This window comes from Mustela lutreola, chromosome 7 (genome assembly GCF_030435805.1).
Source record: "Mustela lutreola isolate mMusLut2 chromosome 7, mMusLut2.pri, whole genome shotgun sequence".
In the NCBI taxonomy this organism is placed as follows: Eukaryota; Metazoa; Chordata; class Mammalia; order Carnivora; family Mustelidae; genus Mustela; species Mustela lutreola.
Window position 1 is genome coordinate 134,781,413 of NC_081296.1, and position 21,841 is coordinate 134,803,253.

The window sequence follows — 21,841 nt, forward strand, 5'->3', positions numbered from 1 at the left end:
AGAAAAATTAAGAGAGAAATTAGTTGTGGGTCACCTAGCTAGCAAGTCACAGAAACCAAGTCTATGTGACTCTAACATTCATGCCATTAAGCACCAGCCCACCCGAGTTACATGTAGGTTAATTTTCTTGTCATAGGAATAGACTTGTGCTGAATCCTCCTTTCTTGCTTGCCAAATCAATGATGGCATACATTCAGAAAAATCCATCCAGGGGAAAGGACAGACTCTGCAGTGGCCTCACCAAATTGAAGCTTGATGGTCCACAAACTAATCAAATTCATAGTCTTGGCCATCGATGCTTGGCTCCCACCAACTGAACTAAACAGTTTGGCCACAGGGACAAAGAGAAGATGCCATGGTTGCCCCATGTCAACTGATCGTATCTGCTTAAGAAAGACAAGCTAGAATGTTTCCTTTAAACAATAGGGCTTCCCAAGAGGGCAGGTCTTCCAGCAGACAAGCATTTTAACCAAAGTGACTAGCACTAAGCAGCTAAAACAGGCCTTTGCTTTTTGGGTCATGGAGACAAACATCTCCCACATCACTATGAATAACAAGCCAAAATAGCTAAAGCTGAAAAATTGGGCTGGGAAGATAGATCTACATCTTAGAATAGTATCAGATCATCCCAAAACAATCTAAGTATAATATCCAGCCAATTGTTAAACATCAAGATTTAGAGTTGCTATCTTCACAGGCAGCAGAAACACTCTCATGAGGGTACAGGCAAGAGTCGTCCATTTTTACTATAAGAGAAAGATACACCTGCAAGTTAACCTTGATCTCACATATTCATATATTTCCTAGGACCCTTGCCCTATTCCCTTGTCTCTAGAGGACAGCTTTGATGTGGGAGTTGCCCCACAAACTGACATACTTGCTCAGTTTGCCTCAGTTCTTGAGCTACTTTGATCTAGTGTCTGATCTGGGCCATCCCCAATTCTGCTTTTTCTCTGAACGCCAGGTTTAACATCCCACCTAAGCTTTCTCTGTTTTATATAAACAAATGCCTCTCTAACCCAACCATTCCTATTGTGGGACCAGTGATACCAAAGAACTGATACCACAATGAAGTCCAAGTCGAGGACACTGTTTGGGCTGGTTGAGACACATTGCCTTAGAAATTGTCTTAATCTTTTTTTTTTTTTTTTAAAGATTTTATTTGTTTATTTGACAGACAGAGATCACAAGTATGCAGAGAGGCAGAAAGAGAGGTAGGTGGGGGGGGTGGGGTGGCGGAAAGCAGGCTCCCCGCTGAGCAGAGAGCCTGATTCAGGGCTCGATCCCAGGATCCTGAGATCATGACCTGAGCCGAAGGCAGAGGCTTACCCACTGAGCCACCCAGGCACCCCAAAATTATCTTAATCTTACCACATTTAGTACAAATGATCATTTCTAGGCTTAGGGTTAATGTTTATAGAAAAAAATTAGAGAAAATGGTAAACTGAGTGCCCACATTGATGGGGTCACAGTGGGTGGGGCAGCTTTCCTGTATCTCAAGGGGATCATGGTCCTTACATAAAGAATGTTAACAAATATTTTTCCTTCACCACTCTTCAGAAGTGCCTATAGGATCAGAGTTTTGTTAGAAATAGAAGGCAAAAAGATCTAAGAAACCTCAAATCTTTTCCCAACCATCACTCCCTTACACAGGCACAGCTTCTCCGATCTGTTTGCCCTACTGTCCCCTATAAACAAAAAGCAAAACATCTACCACATGTTAGCACATTTCCCTTTGTTTTCCTGGAAGGACTATACACCCCTTCGTCAAAATCAGAAGTTATGTCAGTGGTTTTGCATTTCCAGAATCTGATAAAGGTCTGTAACATACAAGGGTGTCAATAAATGTCTGTGTCATGTATAAAAAGGAATAAAAGACGCTCAAAGCATCTCCACTGAGAAATCAGTTTCAATAAAGAAAAACAATGTCATGGGGGAACTCTATTTTCTCTGCTTGCAAATGGAGTCCTATCATTTTTACACTCCACTGATTCATTCTGAACAAGGCATCAGGAACAATACAGGGCCAAAAAACAATTAGCAGGGGAACAAAACAATCGGTTGCGCCGTCTGGGATTTGAGTGACTTATAGATCAAATATCTTAAATTTGTTATGCTCCTTCTCGGTTGGCCAGAATGGATGACTTGGCTGCAATGTCCCAGGAATAATTGTCCCTCATATATTCCCAATCACCTGCTTCTTAATAACTAGTCAGAAGTGACAACATAAAAGGTGCAGTGACTTTCACTGTTCTTGGCAAATCTTGGACCAACTCCCATGGATCTGCCCTTTCGAATAGGTGAGCTCAGAGACACTGTGTGCTGCTGGCTACAGTCACGGCCCTCGGGTTGAGAGGAGACCCAAGGGGAAGGAGTGAGAGGTCTGAAATGATCTTCGGTTCTTACACGACTTCATAGGTAGTGGGAGATCTGAACAATGTGGCTTACACAAAACTGTCTCACTCATCTCAGAGGTCAAATGCCCTTTCTATTGCCCCAAACCAGGACCAGGGTAGTCTACCCTACAACGATGTTTGCAAAAAGTCTAGGAGCTTGACAGACTGTCCAGCCCCATGTGGCCCACTTGTGTTTCAGATGGCTCCTTTCTCATCCTAGTTCCTACTCTGCTTGTGCTAGCTTCAAAAATTCAGTGACTCTGACTTTACATTCCACGAGCTCCAAGACAGTTCTCTCTTGCTCCTTCGCCCCAGTGTACTGTGTCCTGTTTTTTGATCCAGCTGTAAAAAAGAAAGATCTACTGTTCTCTTGAAATACCCCTTAACTACTTATGCAGTGGCCCTCACAAAAGCCAGTCCTTGAAAACATCCTTGCCTGACCAGCCCCTATTCCTAGTTTGTTCAGGAATCATCCTCATCTCCAGACTCCGGATACTGGACAAGTCTGTCCACTGACGGCCTATAGGGATGAGATCTTGCAGTTCCCTCCTGAAGAAAGTCTCCTCTTCCCTCAATCTCCCTGTCTTCCCAGTCTGGTCCACCAACAGTGCCCACGCTGCTACCTTGTATCAATTAAAAAAAAAAAAAAAAAAGATTTTATTTATTTATTTGACACAGAGAGAGAGAGAGAGATCACAAGTAGGCAGAGCAGGAGGCAGAGAGAGAGGGGGAAGCAGGCTCCTCGCTAAGCAGAGAGCCCAAGGCAGGGCTCGATCCCAGGACCCTGAGACCATGACCCAAGCTGAAGGCAGAGGCTTAACCCACTGAGCCACCCAGGGGCCCACCTTGTATCATTTTATTACTACTTCTCGTAGAGACCTCTCAACTCCTTCCATAAACAAATGATAAACTGCTTGAGAGCAGAACTATGTCTACTGCATATCGAGTATTTTTCAAGCCCTAGAGCTACACTTGTCCTAAACACTTGGTAACTCTGTAGATTATCCCTTCATATAAGATAGAAGTTGACAACCTATGGACAGCCAGCTTGAAGTCTACAAGCTTGGCATATAAAAGAATAAACGAAGCTGGAATTGAACATAGCTTATGGACCAGAATCTCCTTGCCCTGATGCTGCTTCTTTTTACCTTTATCTCTGCCCTTTGCCCAAACTGTACTTCAGTGCAAAGACAAGATGCCAAGGTGGTGAATGACAAGGGGCTTCTCCCAGCCTCCTGGACTGGTGTTCCCCTCCTCTTCAGCCAGCTCTCACGCCCTTCCCCCACTTCATACCACACTCCAGTCCTTGTTGGATTTCATTCCCTTCCCCACCTGTGACCCAGTTTCTTACCTCTGTCCCTTGGCACATTTCTTTCTTGTCTAAGACACATGCCTTCCTCCAAACTCTTTGCCAAGCTAACTCCTACTCCTATTTCAAGTCTCAGATTGCAAATTTCTTCCTGGAAGAGCTTCCTGTGAACGTCCATGGCATGCCGGGTCCCCCTGCAAAGGGCCCCCCAAACTTCCATTTTCCTTTTAATGATATTTATGACAATAACTACTGTTGTAACAATCACGGACATTTATTAAGTCATCATCTACTAACTCACTTAATCATCACCACTACCTTCTGATGTAGGTAACTGATTACCCCTATTTTATAGAGGGGGAAATCAAGTCTCAAAGATATTGATTACCTTGATCAAGTTCACATCATTCCATAAAGGTCAGATTTCTCATTCAGCCTAGCTCCCGTGTTCATGTCCTTTACCAATACATCATGCTGCCTTCTTATAGAGTTCACCACGTTTGTGATTATTTGTTTCATGACTAAATATTCCAACAGACAGCAACTCCATGAGATCAGGCCTGGGCCTACCTTGTTCAATAGTGTATTTTTAAAGCCTCATCCAAGAGCTAGCATACAGAAAGCTCCGAAACACATGAGTTAAATGAATAAATGAAACAGCAGGTTTCTTAGCCCATGGAGAAACCCAAAAGAGAAGTATTCACCCACTCTGGATAGAAAATGTCTCATTCTTAATCCAAAAAGTATCATAAGCTTGGTAATATTTACTCTAAAGTTTCCCTTTCCAGGACCCAACCCTAGTTCAACAAATTCACACATCCAGAGGCAGAAAGAGTATAATTTGGAAAGCAGTGAATGGGAAGAAATGCTTCTGTAACATGGAGAGAGCACAAGCAGGTCTATATCGGGACACACCTGCTATACATGACGCCCACCCGGACCTTGCATGCCATCCATGAAGGCCAACTCACCCCTTTCACAGGTCCTTCCCCAGTAGCCAGTGCCCGTGCAGTCGCAGATGAAGCGGTTCCAGCCGTCCTTGCACACCGCGTTGTTCTTGCAGGGGTAGCTATCGCACTGCTTGGCGCTCATCCGCGAACAGGAGGACTTGACGCCCGCAGCGTTCTGCATCTCCGCCAGCTGCCGAATGTTCTTGCTGCGCCCGTCAATGAACAGGTCACGGATGCAGCCCACGTAGCCGTAGTTGAGCATGGCAGTCCAGAGCTCAGTGGGGAGGATGAGGCCGGCACGGTTCTCTGGTAGCCCGCCCAGATACATGTCCCCCTCCAGGTCCAGGATCTCACTCTCCCCGCTGGCGGTGAATGGCGTGCGCCTGCTGTTCACTGAGATGGTACCTGGGATGGAAGGATGGAAACAGAGTGAGCTAACAGCCCTCGGGGCATCGCAGGTGAGGCTGCCAGTCAATGAACCAAATGAAAGGAGCCCAGCAGGTGTGCTCAGAGACTCATGGTACCTGCCCAGGTGAGGACAATACAAGCAAAGGGGTCAAAGGGTCAGAGGCTTCCAGACAGTGGAAAGGAAAATGTTTGGCCATTTGGTTCCAGTCTTTGCTGCTAAGACACTCTCAGTGGTAGGAAGATTCAGGACCATCTCAGTGAACGAAAACCTAAGCTGATGTCTTTGCTCTACAGAGTCTCGGCCGGAAGATCACCTACTGAAGAGGTTAAGAGCAGCCCAGCCGCTGCCTGTGTTTAAATCTCAGCTCTACCAGGTACTAGCTGTGTAACTCTGACGATGTGATTTCACCTGCCACGGCCTCAATGTCCTCGTCTGTAAAATGGGAAAATAATTTTCCTCGCAGACCAGCATGATCATTAGATAAGATCCTATGTGTAAACTGCTCCTCAGAATGTGGGACAGAGTAAGGGTTCTAGAAGTGCTTGCTTGAGTCTTCATCCCTCACTTGCCATGCACAAAATGATGGAACCCTCCATGCACTAATACCGTCTATACTGCCATTAGCTACCAGCCCCACCAGTGAATATTTGGAGCATTTCCTTGGAGAAATTTTAACTGGAACATCTTTGTTTATTCATTTAACAATTATGTACTGCACACCTGTTGTTCTCTGGTATACTGGCAGGCACAGAGATGAACTTGACAGGTACGTCTCTGCTCTTGTGGTGCTGATATCCCAGAGCAGAGAGACGGAAATTAAACAAATGACTCAATAAGCAAGAGAAATTGGGTAATGGTCGGTACTAGGAAGCAAGAACAATGGGTGGTAGCAGCTTGTGGTTTCTCCTTAAAAATGTATAGTGGGTGAAGGCTTCTCCAGGCAGGGGACAGGTACGCTCAAATCACAATATTGAAAAGGACCCAGCCATGCTAAGTCCAAGGGAAAGAACATGCCAGGCAGGGGGAACAGCACCTACAAAGGCTCTGGGGTAAGCCAGAGTGTGACTAGAATGGGAGGGCCCCAAGAGTGAGCAGGAGACGAGATCAGAGGGGCAGACGAGGCACAGCAGCAGCAGAGCTGTGGACCCATCAATGAGACTGTGCAAACCTAGAGCCTGGCCTGGGAACTCGGGACTGGGATTCAAGTCCTAAATGGCCTTCTGACCCTAGGCCATTCCCCAAGCTACTTTACAGTCCATTTTCCTAAACTATAAAATCAAGGAAACTGTATATGTGCTGCCGAAGCAAGCACTAAAATCAAGGAAACTGTAAAATTAAAGTGATATCTGAACGTGATGCCAGAAATCTTAAATTTAATTGGTATTCGTAAAGGGCTTTATTGGTACCAAGATACCTGGGTCTTGCCATGTATCAAGCAGCCTTCACTTCTGCCTCAGTCTCAGTCCCCTGGGCTATAAAAGGGATAGCCTGAAGGACCAAGAGGACCCTGTAAGATCAAGAGTGTGACACGCACTCATAATGAGAAGGTCAGCCTTAGGGGCTTCTGGGCGGGTTATGCCAGCGGCACACGCTTCCCCCACTCTATTGTCGAGGTCTTCCCCTGGAGAAATCAGCTTTGCATTTTTGTTTTTAAAATGGTAGAAACCTACATATCAATCATTCTGTCCTGGTCACCATTGTTAAGTGCTGTGCGTGCTTTTCTGGACTTGATCCTAACAATCTTGCAAGGGAGGAGCTAACAGGGCACCATCTCACAAATGAGGATGTTGAGGCTAGAATCTCCTCTCCTCTCACACTGCTTGCTCTGCCCTTCACAAGCCCACAGAGCGGCTGGATTCCCAACCTGGAAGAGCAGCTTTTGCCAAATAAGGACAGCACTGGCGCGGATTTAAATGTTGGAGCCATAAATACATCCAGAGGGAAATCCGTCCTGTGAGTGTGTGACCACAACCGTTTTGAATGCACTGAATCAAGTTTCAAGAAGGAGTCCCCCAACCGGGGAGGGATCGCCAATCTCCCATGTCAGGCTTCAGCATGAGCAAGGAAGCAGGCACCGCACTCGAGTATGCAGACGTTTTTAGAACTACTCACCCTGGTACATGCTCGTAACTAAAAACATACCAGAAAATACCCTTGTGACAAAATGAAGTTTAACAGATCATATTAAGTTTGATGTTATGCTGTGTTCATGAGATAAGGATTTGCTTACTCAGTAAATTATTATAGGTGTTGATCAAATGTATCAGAATTGGCCAATGTTATAGCTTCCGGATATGAAATTCAAGGCTTCAGAAATCCAGACAGGTTTGCCAAAGATGGGTCCACCAGTGGTTCTAACAACTAAGTGCCCCACATGAAAAAGCCATCCGTGCTGGGAATAAACAGAAGCAAACATCCAACAATTTCCTGTGCTCTAGGCCATGCATGACACAGATAGGTAGGTAACCTTGAAGCTGTGTCAGGTCTAGGCTAGCCAATCCTGACATCCATCAACCATAAAGGACGTCCAGAGACCCAAAACACACGGTCTTAAAACCAACAAAAGTGTTTCCCCTATAATTTTAGGATAGCTTTCAGGCTCTGCCCCTGTTGACACTGTATGGGTAAATTTAGAAAGAGAGAGAGAAAGATTCAGCCTCCAGAGAAATTAGTTTTTTGTGTCTTTTCTGTTAAAAAAGCACAAACTGTTAATTCTTACTCAACAAGCACATTTAATTTGAAGCCTCTTGGTTCCGATTAGATTTCAGACAATCAATAAAGCATCCTGCTGGGCACTAAACCAGCCAGGGCTACAATCTGCCACCCGTCTGCCCTCTCTGCAGAACCCATCCAGCTCCTCCTAAGGGCAACATGGCCTGTCTCCGTCATCCCTCTGCCTGCAGGATTATGCAGAAAAGCCGTCCCAGGAAAGCTCAGCCATTCCCAGCTGCAGCCTTTAGAGGGAACCTACTGCTTTCTATTAGCAGCCAAGTGCACCAACATGAAAATGTCCAAATGAAAGACTTTTCATGTTTCCCAGGAGAGAGTCCTTAAAATGACAACAAACACTGCCAAGACCCTTGCTCTTGAATATAACCCCATCTAAATGGAGAGTCAGGAAATCAGTGTGAAATTCAAGTGCTCTAGTTACCACTCTGGGTGACATGTCCTTTCTGATGGCACAGAATGTGACCTTCACTGCCACATGGTCCAGAGAAAGCTAGGCAGACTGTCCGGGCATTCAAAAGCTCCAGACTGCGCGCACGCGCACGTGTGTGTGTGTGTGTGTGTGTGTGATCCCTCTCTGTTACCATTCCACAGTAGCTATGTACTGCCTGGGGCTCACTTGTTTGATCTGCGGCTGCAGAAACAAACAAAGCCATTTAAACCAAATGTAAAGGTTATGAAGAGGAAGGGAGAGTCAGTGAGGTCTGAGCAAAGAGTGAAATATAGGCTCTCGCACCAAAGGAAGGCTTTAAATTGAACATGACTTCAGGAAAAATCAATTTGCCTTTTCCTTTCTTGTCATAATTTCTCCCTGCAACACGACTCTTGCCAATTACTGAAGGGCGTAGCACTGCATGAACACTCTTACACAGTGAAGCTTATCCTACAGAGTAATCACATAATGCAGCATCTGTGATGTCACAACTGTGTTTCCATGGTGATGGGAAAAAGGAGAAGAAGAAAAGGAGGGGAGGAAAAAAAAACCCCATCACACCAGTTACATGACAGCCTCTTTGGTAGGAGTGGAAATGCTACTTGTAAAACCGTGCTTGGCTCCAGAGCCTTGGAGCTATCACTGAGACGGCTGTGCCGTGAGTGACAAGAGAAGGAAGACCACGTGCACTGTCGGCGAGACAAGATATCTTGTTCAGAAACATAATCTTACAACAACCATTAAAGAGAACAGCAAAAGAGTCAAACATGCATGCAAGTGCAAACATTCAAATAAAAAAATATAAAGCCGGCAGACAGACTGAAAAGCTGCAGCTTTCCTCTCTTCTCAGTCCCCATCGTGCCCCTTCCTACCTGATCTGCCATCGCGCTGAATGTCCACGTGGTACCATTCCCCATCGTTGGCTTTCTTCTGAGTGGCCTTGACTTTGATGGTGCCTGAGCCCATGTCAAGCAGCAGGTATAGGTTGCCATCGAGGAGTTCGACAGCAAAGAAGTCCACCTTGGTGTTCTTCTGGCTCCGAGTGTCCTTCCTCTCTTGGGGCTTGCCGTGAGTGAAGAGAATCAGGCCGTTGGGCTCAGTCGTGCGAAAGTCAAAGGAGATGGAACCCATGCGTTTGGTGTTCCATTTGGGCAAACTGATGTACGCCTCTGGGGTCTCGAAGTTGATGGGGTCCAGCGTGGCCACATTCTCACACTTGAATACAACTTCACCATAGATTTTCATCTTGGTGTCCCCGATCCGGGCCAGGCGAGACAGCTCCAGACGGATGTCATTATTCTTATAAACAACCTGTCAAAAGCCAAACAAGTGCCATATGAATCAATCTTGCAAAGAGTTACCAGCCACTGCTCACTGGGCACCCGGGAAAAAGGCCCAAGAAGAGGCTTCAGGACACAGTATGTCTGAATCAGTATGAGAAATAGGAGCTATGGCATTTGAAAAAGCATTGGGAGAGCTGTGGGGTACACATAAGCCCTGGAAAAAGCCCCCACATTTCTATTTGATTCCTTTTGGGTTGTCTCCTTCTGGCCAATTTTTTTTGTGTTGTCAGAAAGTTATACAATACAAGTTTGCAAGCAAAAATCAAGAGAGACTGAGTTTCACAAATACTAATATTTAAACACAAAGATATTTACTGAAGTATACTTAGTAAAAGACCAGAAACAACCTAAATGACCATCAACAACAGACTGGCACTTCCCATGACGGACAATCATGCAGTTCTAAAAAACAAGGTAGTGCTGGGGACGCCTAGGTGGCTCAGTGGGTTAAGCCTCTGCTTTCGGCTCAGGTCATGATCCCAAGGTCCTGGGATCGAGTCCCGAATCGGACTCCTTGCTCGGCAGGGAGCCTGCTTCTCTCGCTGCCTCTGCCTGCCTCTCTGCCTGCTTGTGTATACTCTCTCTCTCTATCTCTGGAATATAAATTTAAAAATCTTTAAAAAAAAAAAAAAAGGTAGTGCTCTGCTTTTGACATGGATGCTTTCCAAGAAATATCATTAAGTGAAATTAGCAAGGAAAATAGAAGTGTGTACTACACTATCATTGTGTTAAGTGTGTGTGTGTGTGTGTGTGTGTGTGTGTGTGTGTGTGTTGGGGAAGGCATGTGTATAATGTGTATATATGCTCCTAACTGCATAAAAAAGCTTTGGAAGGAAACACGGGAAAGTATAAAATTATCACTGGGGAGTGGGTTTTGTCAGTTTCATATTCAAGAATAAGAAGGTGACTGATTTTTACAGTACGCTGTTGCATTGTTTGTTTTTTTTCCCACCGTGCACATGTATTACTAAAAGAAAATTATTTAGTGTCAGAATTGGTGGGGAAGGAGATCTGTGTTTTGTGCACATGTATGTGCCTTCCATATACATATGGTGGGAGAATAAAACACCTTAAAACACACACACAAAAAAAAACTATTATGATTTTTGAAACCAGGTGTAATCCACATAAAAGCAGGGATTAATGATATTCCCACAAATCAGAATTTCAGAGGTTGTGCTGTTACTAGAACTGAATTTTGATTGCAGTGCCCTGGGATGGGTCTTGGTCCCCTGATCTCTAAGTAACATCTTTCCAATAAAAAGGGGGAAAAAATGAAAGGGAAAGGGACTAACATTACAATTGATTATGGCAATTACTTTGCTATGTGCATTACATCATCTTATTACATCATCTTATTACATCATCATCATCAAATTCTAAGTCAGGATCCAGATTTCGGCTCAAGTTCTGCATCCACTGCCTATGAACTGTGTGACCTTGGCAGAGTCACTTAACTTCTCCAGATCTCTCTTCCCCCTCTGAAAATGGGAACACATGTGTAAACTACTTTGCAAGGGTGAAATGAGTTAATGCATGTTGAGCACTTGGAATGACACAGAGTAAGGGCAAAGAAATCTCAGCTCCTTTGCAGGGAGATAACGTAGCTGTTAGTCTCATTTCATCCTTTCCATGACCCCAAAAGAGATTGTATTATCATCTCTATTTTCAACAAAATAACAACACTTAAATACTAAAATAAGTCTTGCAATCCATCTCAGTGAAAAATGGGTCATTTCATTTTGACCCATCATGGATGGGTCATCCTAATACAAACTGTTTAATACCTAATATCCAGCTATAGAATTGTCTCCATTCTCTTCCCCAGCACCAGGAGAGGGTAGAGCAGAACTGTTGGCCTTTTAATGTACAACTAATGACAAAGAATTGAAAATGCCTCACCTACTATATGACCTTGACAATGGGCCTCACCATCGTCGGTAACACTGAAAATAACAGTGATACTAATATTTACTGAGCATCTACTACCAGATACTACGCTAAGGATCTAAAACCTACCATCCCCCATCAGATGCTGACAACACCCACTTGAGACACCCACCATCATCCCCTGCTTTTACGGATGTAGAAACAGATGTGGAGAGTAGTTAAGGAAGCAGTTCACAGTCACAATATCTGGTAACTGGCAAAGCAGGACTTGAACCCAGGGAGCTGGACTCTCGCAACCACGTGCTTTACCTCTGTGGCTACTTGGAGTGAGGTCCCTCTAGCAACACCTGGGAAGCTCATCTTTAACATTACATGGAAAATCATGCAAGTTCAGCTTCCTGAATGTCTCATCTGAGCACTATTGAACTAACCCTGTGAAAAGCGGAAATACTGCAGGATCCTTAGGCAATCCATCACTCCAGTGAGCCAGAAAAAAAACAAAGTTTAATGACTGGCAACTTCTCCTTTCTAACCCCACTATTGTGCCCCGGCATGGAAGAGCTCTCTGTCATAAACAAACTTTGGCTTTCTCTGCATTTGGTTCAATGCCTATGATTCGAATCACTTGTTAAGATGAATTATTAATGTATAACAATAGCTCCTCCCAGGGGGGGCACAGACTTGGTTCCACTGAATAATAAATGGATAAAGAACTCAAGCATCCTTACATGAGGCAGGAGAGAAAAAAGAAAAAGACTTTTAAAGGGATGGAGGATAGGGGCCCCTGGGTGGTTTAGTCAGTGATGCGTCTGATTCTCGATTCTGGCTCAGGTCTTGATCTTGGGATCCTGAGATCGAGCCTTGCATCAGGCTCCCCACTCAGTGGGGAATCTGCTTGAGTCTCTCTCTCTCTCTCTGCCTCTGTCTTCCCACTGCTCAATCCCTCTCTCTTTCTCTCAAAATAAATAAAATTATTTAAAAAAGTAAAAATAAAGTGATGCAGAGTACTGTGAAGAGGGACTCTGAGAAAAGTATGCGGCTGAGACTGGGACCTGAGGTAAATCACTACAGTGCAGGTTTCCAGAGGGACACACAGGAGAATCAGGGCCACACCCTGGCCAAAGTACCAGACTTTTCTCAAAAGCTCTTTGAAGGTGAGCTCTCACTCTGTTCCATGACCTGGAAATTACTTCTCTGTTTACCTGGAGTTTCTTCACCTTTCTTCCTGACAGCTGGGTAAACTCTCTGAGTCCCATTTCCAAGGACAGGAACTTAGAAAACCTATACTAGAAATAGCTCCCCTTTTCCCCTGGGGCTATTATCAAGATAGAGAGGGATGTTATATGTGGTAGAACACAGAAAACTCTACGCCAATACACAAACCTAGGAAGAAATAATAGCATACCCTTGTCTCCAGTGGTGCTGGCATACTGCCAGAAACTGCCTGGAGCATGGCCTAAAGTTCTGTTGAGAACCCCCACCAAGAAGAAAGGGATAAGAGGACACACGAGCTCTTGTAGCCTGGGGGTACTCAACTGGGAAGCTCCATGGTTAGCATCCTTGCCTCCCCCACCTGCCTGGTGTAGGACCACGGCCAGGACCACAGCCATGCAGAAAGGTACCAGGGCCTTGGGGAGGGCATGGAGGCAGGGTCTCTTGCCCCCCTTATGAGGCAAATTAGTATCTAGTACAGTGTTCTCTGTTCAGCTAAAGGCAAGTCCCCAACTGATGACTGAAGGAGAAAGAGATGCGGCATCAAGTGACAGAGAGCAGGCTGGGCTGACAAGCTGCCCCAACAAGGACCAATTAAAGATAAGTGGAAGTGACTCCCCATGAGGGAAGATGTCACACAGACTGAGTGGCAGAGACAGTCACAGAGAATGATAAGCTGGTCTGACTATCCCACACACAGGCTTGTAAAGACCACCATTTGGACTTGTAGCTCGTGTCTAGGAGGCGAAGGAGTAAAACAGGTGAGGGCACAGTCCCCCAGTTGAGACAGAGTCTCTCAGAAAAGCTGTACTCCCGTGCCTCCAGAATCCCCAGTATAAAGGCACACAGGAGCTACATGAGGACTAAGGCAAGACATGAGAGCAGGAACAATGTAACAAAAACAGTTTCCATCTACTGAGCATCTACAATGTGCCTGATGGTAAGCAAGAGAAACAGGTAGCCCTAGCTGCATTGTACAGACAGGAGACAGGTCTGTGCCCAAGTTCCTCCAGCCACTGAGGAGTTAAGTAGAACTTGAACCCAGATCTCTTGGACTATACTGGGACAGGGCCACACTCTAGGGGTGGCAGTTTCAAGGCTCTCCGGTGGCCCGCCTATGCTTACCCATAAAGCAAAAACCCCTTAATCTGTCTTGTCCTGTGAACCCATCACACCCAGTATGTCCCATTCTTCCCCACTCGAGAATCACTTCAGGGGCTTCTGTCTGAGCTCAAGTGCAGGTGTTTCTGCATCTTTACCCGCTATGTTTCCCACACCACCGTGCTTTCCTCTCCACTCCTGGTGCCCCTTCACAAGGACCCACATCCGTGCCCACTCCAGACCCTCTCTGGCTACTCAGGTCCTTGCTGATCCCGCCATGTGACAACATGGAAACCTTTGACTACCCGCCGGTGATGCCGCTGTCTTCCTACTGCCCAGACCACTTGCCCTGATCGGAAAAGGAGGGACACTTCTAACTTACATGATGCACCTTGTATATGAAACTCATTCATGGCACTGGAGTTAGGTGGCAGATCCATGAGAATAAATCTAGCAGGCAGACACAGTCCCCACTCACAGAGGTGCTTCTCTTCCTCTCTCTTCCACCTTCTCCAAGACCACTCCTGTGTGCTCGGCTCCCTGAGAACAAGTCGGCATGCCTTCTGCTGTAATGCCACATCCCTCTGCACTCCAGTGAATTAGAAGGAAGGAGGGGATGTGGGCTTGTGCCCTGCAGTGCCCAGATGGCCTCTTGGGACTAGTTCTCCTGCACCGGAATAGGAGACCACCACCTGGCTTCTTTTTTCCCTCTTGTTTTTTTAAAGCATCTTCAATCCTCTGTGGGCCTACATGAAGGACAATTTCAGTAAAAACCACCAGATCAGCATCTAAGACGATCATTTATAGGTCCGTGACTTGATGCCTGAGCACCACTGCTCTGATGGGTCAATGGAGGACAGCTGACATTCAAGATGCTGGGGGACACTCTCTGAAGTGTCTAGGCTGAACAAAACAGAATGGCGAGGGGCCAGGGTCAGGGTGCCTTGATATGGAACTGCCTTGATGTGTTGACTAGAGATCCCAATAAACCCTTTTAGCTTTATACCTAGGTGTGGAACAGTTTACATATGACAAGCCAAAGACAAAAATATAGTGATCCCCCACCCGAAAATAATCCATTGACCATAGATAATAATAAAATGAGCTTTTTCTCTTTAGCTTCATGGATAGTGCAGCTACTAGATAAATGTTCGGGCTAATCTTATTACTGTGTAACATTCCTACTCAGGGTAAAGACATAAATAAGAAGCACTTTTGAAAGAATGTGGCTCCCAGGGCCGCTACAGAATCACACATTCCGCTTTCTCTGCCCTATTTCCCCTCTGTCCTTCAGGCAACTGTTATCTCTGGTCTGTGAGTCCCTCCCTATGAACTGTCTGCTCCACTCCTTTGTCACTCAAAACACTCAACCTTGTTTCCTTTTAAATAAGCACAGGTCCGGTCTTTTCAGTAGACCTCAAATACCCTATCACCAAGAATTATGCACCACACCTTTTAAAATCTGAACTAGCATTTCCTTGTACAGGTGCTTAATCAATGCTCATGTCCACATTAAATTAGCTGCTGGACTCAAGTGGTTAAGATAATGGGCTTCAAGGGCTCACTCCCTGGGGCTGGGTCCTGCGCCACCCGTTCCTGCTAGGTGACCTTGGACAAAACAGTTAACTTGTCTCGGCATCAGAGTCTTTCCCCACAGAACTGTGTAAAGCACATCTCACTTCACAGGGTGGTGAGAAATAAAGAAGGTAATGCTGTTGTACACAGAAATACTGGACACAGTTCCTGCCCTTCATAATAAGCACTCAACAAATGGAGTTATCTAATAGCTGTCTACAAATAACTATTCATTTTGTTATTTTCTGTGAAAAGCCAGAACTAAATCAACAGACAGGATAGCCTGGCATGAAGCAATTTTAGGAAAAAAAGGTTTTCTCTGAGCGTAAATTGTAAGGTGGCTGTCTACACAAGAGACCGGGCTCAAACTAGTGACGGACAGGATTTGAGAAACTCTAAAGTAGAAAAAAATAAAAATAAAAATAAAAAATATATACTCATAATCGTCTAATGTGGCATTTATAATATATACAAAGGCCTGATGGCAGCCATTCCTTGTTTCCCTTGCTCTCCCTCTTCCTCTCTCACACACACAGCCCCACCATACACACGCACAGATTTCGGATTCATTATCATTCACATCTTCTATCAGAATGTACCACTGACTCAACTCCAGCAGTGAAGTCCAAACACAAATGGGACAGCAGATGGTCCTCCTCGCTTCCAAAGTCAGAAGAGCCTAGTATCTGGCATGGCCAGGGCCACATCTGCATCTACATCTGCTCACAGGGGTCAGTGAACTAACTGTGAGTTACACCTAACATCAAAACTGAGGCTCGAAGCTCCACCTGCTTCCTACCATGGACAGCACCACGTTCTTGCTTTGTATCCTCTGAACAGTGGGCGGGATCCACCAAATATCAACACTAAGTACCAGAGATGGAAAATGGGAACTGAGTTACAGGCTTACAAAGACAGTAGTAGAATGCTGACAATTAATCAAATGTTTCCAATGTTCAGTGAATCAACACCGTGGGTCAAATCAAACATATCCACGAGCTGCATCCTACAAGGGTTCACCAGTTTATCATCTCCAATCTGTGGTCCCGTTTGTAAGAGTGCCCAGGAAATGAGACAAGGGGCACATGGCAAGGTGGAGTGTCAGAAACAATCCAGGCAAACTGATGCTGAATCACAGAAGTCCACAGACCTTCCCACGTTTTGAAAAAAGCTTCTGGTCCTCTGGGCATCCAGGCAGTCAAAGAGAGAGAGACAGAAAGTTGTGGGCCAGTTACTCTGTCCTCAGGAATCAAAAAGCCATGGTTTCCAACCTAAGAGCCTTGCTAATAAGGCTGGTCATTACCACCTGTGCTCAAGACTTAAACACATATTTGTCTGATGGCTTCTTTGTGAAATGGAAATAATTAGGTTGATGCTCAGTTACAGATGGAGACACTAAAACGTTGAAAAAGATTTCCAACCTTTAACACAATCACAGTAAAGGTCTAAATTCTTTTCAAGAAAGAGAACTTTTGAGGACTTTATTCAGTTAAAAAGGCTGATCAGGAACAGGCCACCATAGGTTCACATATCCCATAAAACATAATCCCAGCCAATCAAGCTTGGGGGGGGGGTAATCTGGGATACTATAAAGACTTCATTTATTGCAAGAACCATGTTGGCAGATAAGTGTTTCCATTCTTCTTCCTCACAGGTGGTATTCATTGCTAACTGGTGTCATTCTATCTTACTCTCTTGCCCATTCAACCCAGATGGAGTCTCAGAATCCTTCTCAAGGCAGTGCTCTAGGTGTAACTAGAAGTGTAACTAGAAGTGAACCTATTCTCCATCCCAACACTCTCCACTTGGTTAGTTATCCTCCAACACAAAGTCAACGTAATGTAAATTAGCTACACTAAAATATGGGAAGCATAATCCATGAGAATGTGTTAAATAACCACTCTACTTCTAGCTCTAGACCATAGGGGATATGAAGGAGCATGAGGAGGTACAATCCCTGCCATTACATGCTTAGAAAATGTTGAAAAGGGGCTTAAAGAGAGGATATATTTGATATTGGAATTAGAATAAAACATATCTGTCACTCCAATTAGTGAACATGCAAGGGCCGGTGATCAGAAACTTGACCTGGATTGTATTTCTCTTCCTTCTGCTTCCCAAGAATGGCATGGCCATGGTCCTGTAGACCATAAACTTCATAAACACCGAGGCTATGTGTTTCTGATGTGGTAGCCAATGCATAACCAATGTTCAGCAAAGTTCCTATCACAAAGTAGAGGCTCAATAAATGTACTCTCAAAGTTCCTGCATTTACTTATGTACTAAACAGACCTACCCAGTGAATGCCTACATTTCCTTCTGTCTTAGAATATTTGATGAGGGCACCGACCTGACTAGAGTGAAAGTTACATGTCACAAAGCAGAGGAACTAAGATCAGATGAGTAGGTGGTACCTGATTATGAAAAGCTCTAAAAATACAGACATTATGCAATTGCAAAAAAAGGGGGGGGAGCCATTAGAGTAGAAAGGAAGCCTTTAGCAGTTTGACTGGAAAGGTAACAAAATGTACAATGTGCCTTCCTGATTCACAAGGAATCTACTGTTATTTTTACTCTGAAGACTAGAAATGATTCTAATCATCTCACTGTTTTCCCTGAGGATAACATGTCATTCCTCACTTAAACCCTTCAATGATTCTCTATCAACTTCAGAATCAAATGCAAACTTTCCAGCAATTATATAATAGACTCTTCCGGATCTAATCCCCACTTCACTGTCACCAGCCTTGTCGAGTTCCACAGTTCCTCTGGTAAATTTTCCCCCAGGATAAGCCTTATCTGGATTCTCTAACTGAATAACTACTGTTGGCCATTTGAGGCATAGTTTAGGTATCACCTCTTTTGGAAAACATTCTCTAATACACTTACTCTGCTCCTACCAACATCTGAGTGCCTCCTCTCTGCCCCCATGGCTCCATGTTCTAACTGCTACCATAGAATTTACCACGTTGTGCTGCTACTGGTTTCCCCAGTAGACCAGAAGACATTCAAGTGGGAGGAAACTGTGCCTTTCTTTCCGTGTCTCCCATTGCCTGACACAAAATCAGTACATACTGTGGGAGGATGTGAAAGAATGGGAAGACAAGAAGATCCCAAAGACTACTTCCAGATGCCTCTAAATCAAGAAGGACTATAATGCAGAAGGAACTCTCTATATTCATTCTGCTTGACAACAGGTGATGAGATGAGTGAGTAGAAAGCTCAAGTATCACAGTTAAAAAGAATTTGATAGAACCCCTGAATATTTGGTTTTCACTACTGTGTATGCTTAGGAAATGTGCTTGCATTTTAAGTTTTCAATATAAAAAGTTTGGTACCCAAGAGTGGCAGCTGTCATTAGTTTATGTGTCTTGAAAAAGCACTAACAGATAAAGCAGCAAAAAAAAAAAAAAAATCACAAACTCTAGCAAGATTCTCAAAGAGATAGGATAACAAAACTCAGCACCAGTACTGCCTCCCATTCTGCAAAGTGCTGAGGGACTACTGCCCACCTCTTTATGTCAGTGTAGCTTGGATTGCCACAGAAAACACATGGATATTTTGAAACAGTACCTCAGAGCCTTTATTCTCTGTACCCAGAGTCAAAAAGCAAGAATGAATTCCTAACAATGAAGCCTTCTGCCACCAACTACCCTGAAAGAAGATAGATTACAATAGAAATGTCAAATGGCTTTTGGAGAAAGAGATTATATAAAAGGCCCAAAGGCAGAAGAACAGGGGGAAATACTATAAAAAGATTCAGTAAAATAGAACCTTCATAGAAGTCTAACACAATTAGCTGGAAACAACAAGAGTATATGAGAAGGTATTCTATGGAGCCCCGCCAGAAGCAATGAGTTCAGAACCATGGATAGTGACAAATCAGCCCAAGAGATGCTGACCAATAGGCAAGTTCCATGACCATTCTCTGGGGCTGAGAAGGCAAGTTTACACAGGCATTCTGCAGTTCAACTTCTTATAATATGAAACTCATTCATTTATATAAAGTACACAGGGACCAGAATTGTATGACTTCCTGATGGCCAAGCAACTTCCAAAGAAGGAGATCTGTCAGAGGCAATTGCAAGCTATTTCTTGCCCTAGCCTGCTAATAAGCACCTCTGCTTCTGGCCTCATGAAGGTTCTCACCAGTTGGCTCTTCAAGGTGGTCCAAAGAGCCCCTCTGCAATCAGAAGAAGAGGTGAGGAAAGTGATAGCAAAAATATGCCAACCTGGCAGGTAACTGATAACAGAATCATTTCCAAGCAGGAAATGGTTCTAGGAAAGCAAGTAAGAGCTGGGTTCAAACTAACAATAATATAGGCAGAAATGCTAGGACTCAACCTGATGTTTTTCCTAACAGATTTCTTTATTCTTTGTTAACTTCAAAATAGACTTATGCAATGAAGAAGGTTCCCCTTCTTTTCTTAGGGTTCTCCTCCAAGGTGATGGTACTCAGCCCCAGTACTTAAACCTATGAATTTATGTTACCTTTAGTAAATCTGCAGAGACCTATATAACCACTAGATGTCCCTTGTGCCATGCAAAACTAACCTGAAATGAATTTCACTACCAGTTACACAAATCACATTTAAAGACAGCTTTTCTAAGTCTTGGATCTTAAGGTGTCAATTATAATTTCTATTATGACTCACTCCTCATTTATAGTGGGTCCATTTCTATACTATTTCTGTGATATTTTATTATAAGATACCAAATTATAGGCAGGGAATAGGAAACTATAATGAATTAAAATTCTTTTAGAGGTAGAAACGAAGGAGAAAAAGGCAGAGAGAAATACCGGAAAAAAAGGGATATAGAATGCCTAAGAGATCTAAAATTCATTATCACTCTCAAGAATCAAATAAGTTTTCATATAAATGGAGAAACCTACAAGCTCAGCTTAAATTCAAATTTTCCATTCTGAGATCTTGCAGTCTTACATTCAATGAAACAAGGAATGGTACATATTTTTAGTTACATGTCCAGTTTTATCAATTAAGAATGGCTGCCTAGGGCATGTAGCAGTAAAACTATTATTCTGTGACCAATGACAGGGAATGGTGGCCAGCATGATATGCATTTTCAGAACCTGAGTTAACCCACTAGCTCCGAGCCTCTCAGACTTGGGATGACTGTGAGTGGTAGTGACAGTAGTACAAGCAGTAACAGTCAACCTTAATGGAGGGCTTCCTGGGGGCCAGGTACTGTTCTTAGTATTTTACATACAAATATTTAATCCTCACCTGAGAAATATCTAAAGCAAGACATGACATTACTGTTGAGAGTTGAATAGGGCACTATTCATAATTCACCCGAACAACAGATGTAACCCAGAACTCTCCAAGGACACCTGGGGGATACAGATGGCCAGCCTATTTTATCCTCACACTCCTGTGACCTGAGAAACAGCATCAACGATGGTTAAGAGCACAGGAGCTGAAGGCAAGCTCTCTGGCTTGTTCTTTCTGTGTTGTCTGCACACATTACTCCACTGTTCTGCACCTTGATTTCATCTTTGGAGTGGGGTAATAATAGCATACTTACTTCATAAGATGGCTATGAAGATTAGAAGATTAGATATACAGAATTTGTTTAGAATACCTCATAGCACACTGTAAGGGTGGGTTCTTATTATCCTGATTTCACAGAGGAGGAAATTTTGGATTAGAGGTTTTAGTATCTATCTAAGGTCACACAGCTATTATGTAATGGAGCCAGAATGAAGCACAGGTAAGTCTGGCTTGAGAGCCCGTGTGTTCAATTACTCCTTGATTCTTAGCCTCTACACAACAGAAAAGAAATAAATGTTTCTTTAAGATCACTCCTTTAATCCAACTTCCCCAGCTATATGGATTATAAAAGAATTACTGGAAAAGTCCATCTCTCCTGCCGGTGGCTTAGGCTAGCAGGTCACAATCAAGTAGGCACACTGAATAAAGCATGTTAAGGAAAACCCATCAAATCTCCTGGGGTCTATGCCCTCCTGAGACTATAGGAGAGCGACCTAAAGTAGGTACAGAGGAGCCAGGAAGAGTCTTCATCACAGGCTCTACTATGAAGTTCTTCCCTAACTCAAGAGTTGATGACGTCCCAGCTCTGACTTTGCTTGGGGCAGCTTACTCTAGAGCTGTTCCTCTCTCTTGATACCACATCAATCCCCCTCACAGGGACCACCTAGACCCTTTGTGATCTGCTTGATGAAACAGTTGGTCAGCTATTGCCGGACACAGAAGAGCGAATGCCAGACAAGTTGAGCACACCTGTTCCCCCAGAAATAAACCACAATCCATCCAAAATAGAGCCAGATAATAGGAATTGGCTGCCACTTCTGACTTGCCTGGAACTCCAACCAGTTTTTCTAGTTACTTAATTAGCTCCTCAATAAGTATTTTTATTTTCATACTGAGCACTGGGACTGTTCCTGTGCCTGCCTGTCCAGTGACATTAGACTGACCTAAATTAGCCCCTTTCAGATAACAACTCTTGGCTTCTT

General features: G+C 44.1%; 1 protein-coding gene across 36 annotated transcripts in view; it reads right to left on the bottom strand.

The window, feature by feature from the left end:
- The window catches only part of NRXN3 (neurexin 3), a 1,566,681-nt gene that overhangs the window by 1,041,971 nt on the left and 502,869 nt on the right, over positions 1-21,841 (bottom strand). For all 36 annotated transcript variants that reach the window (XR_009355806.1, XR_009355805.1, XR_009355804.1 and 33 more), the window contains 2 exons: positions 9,097-9,535; positions 4,677-5,060 (listed from right to left, as the gene is read on the bottom strand). Coding sequence is in view for 32 of the 36 variants with exons in the window: in XM_059182678.1 (XP_059038661.1) it covers positions 4,677-5,060; positions 9,097-9,535 (823 nt within the window). In the remaining 4 variants the exon portion in view is untranslated. The remainder of the gene's footprint in view (positions 1-4,676; positions 5,061-9,096; positions 9,536-21,841) is intronic.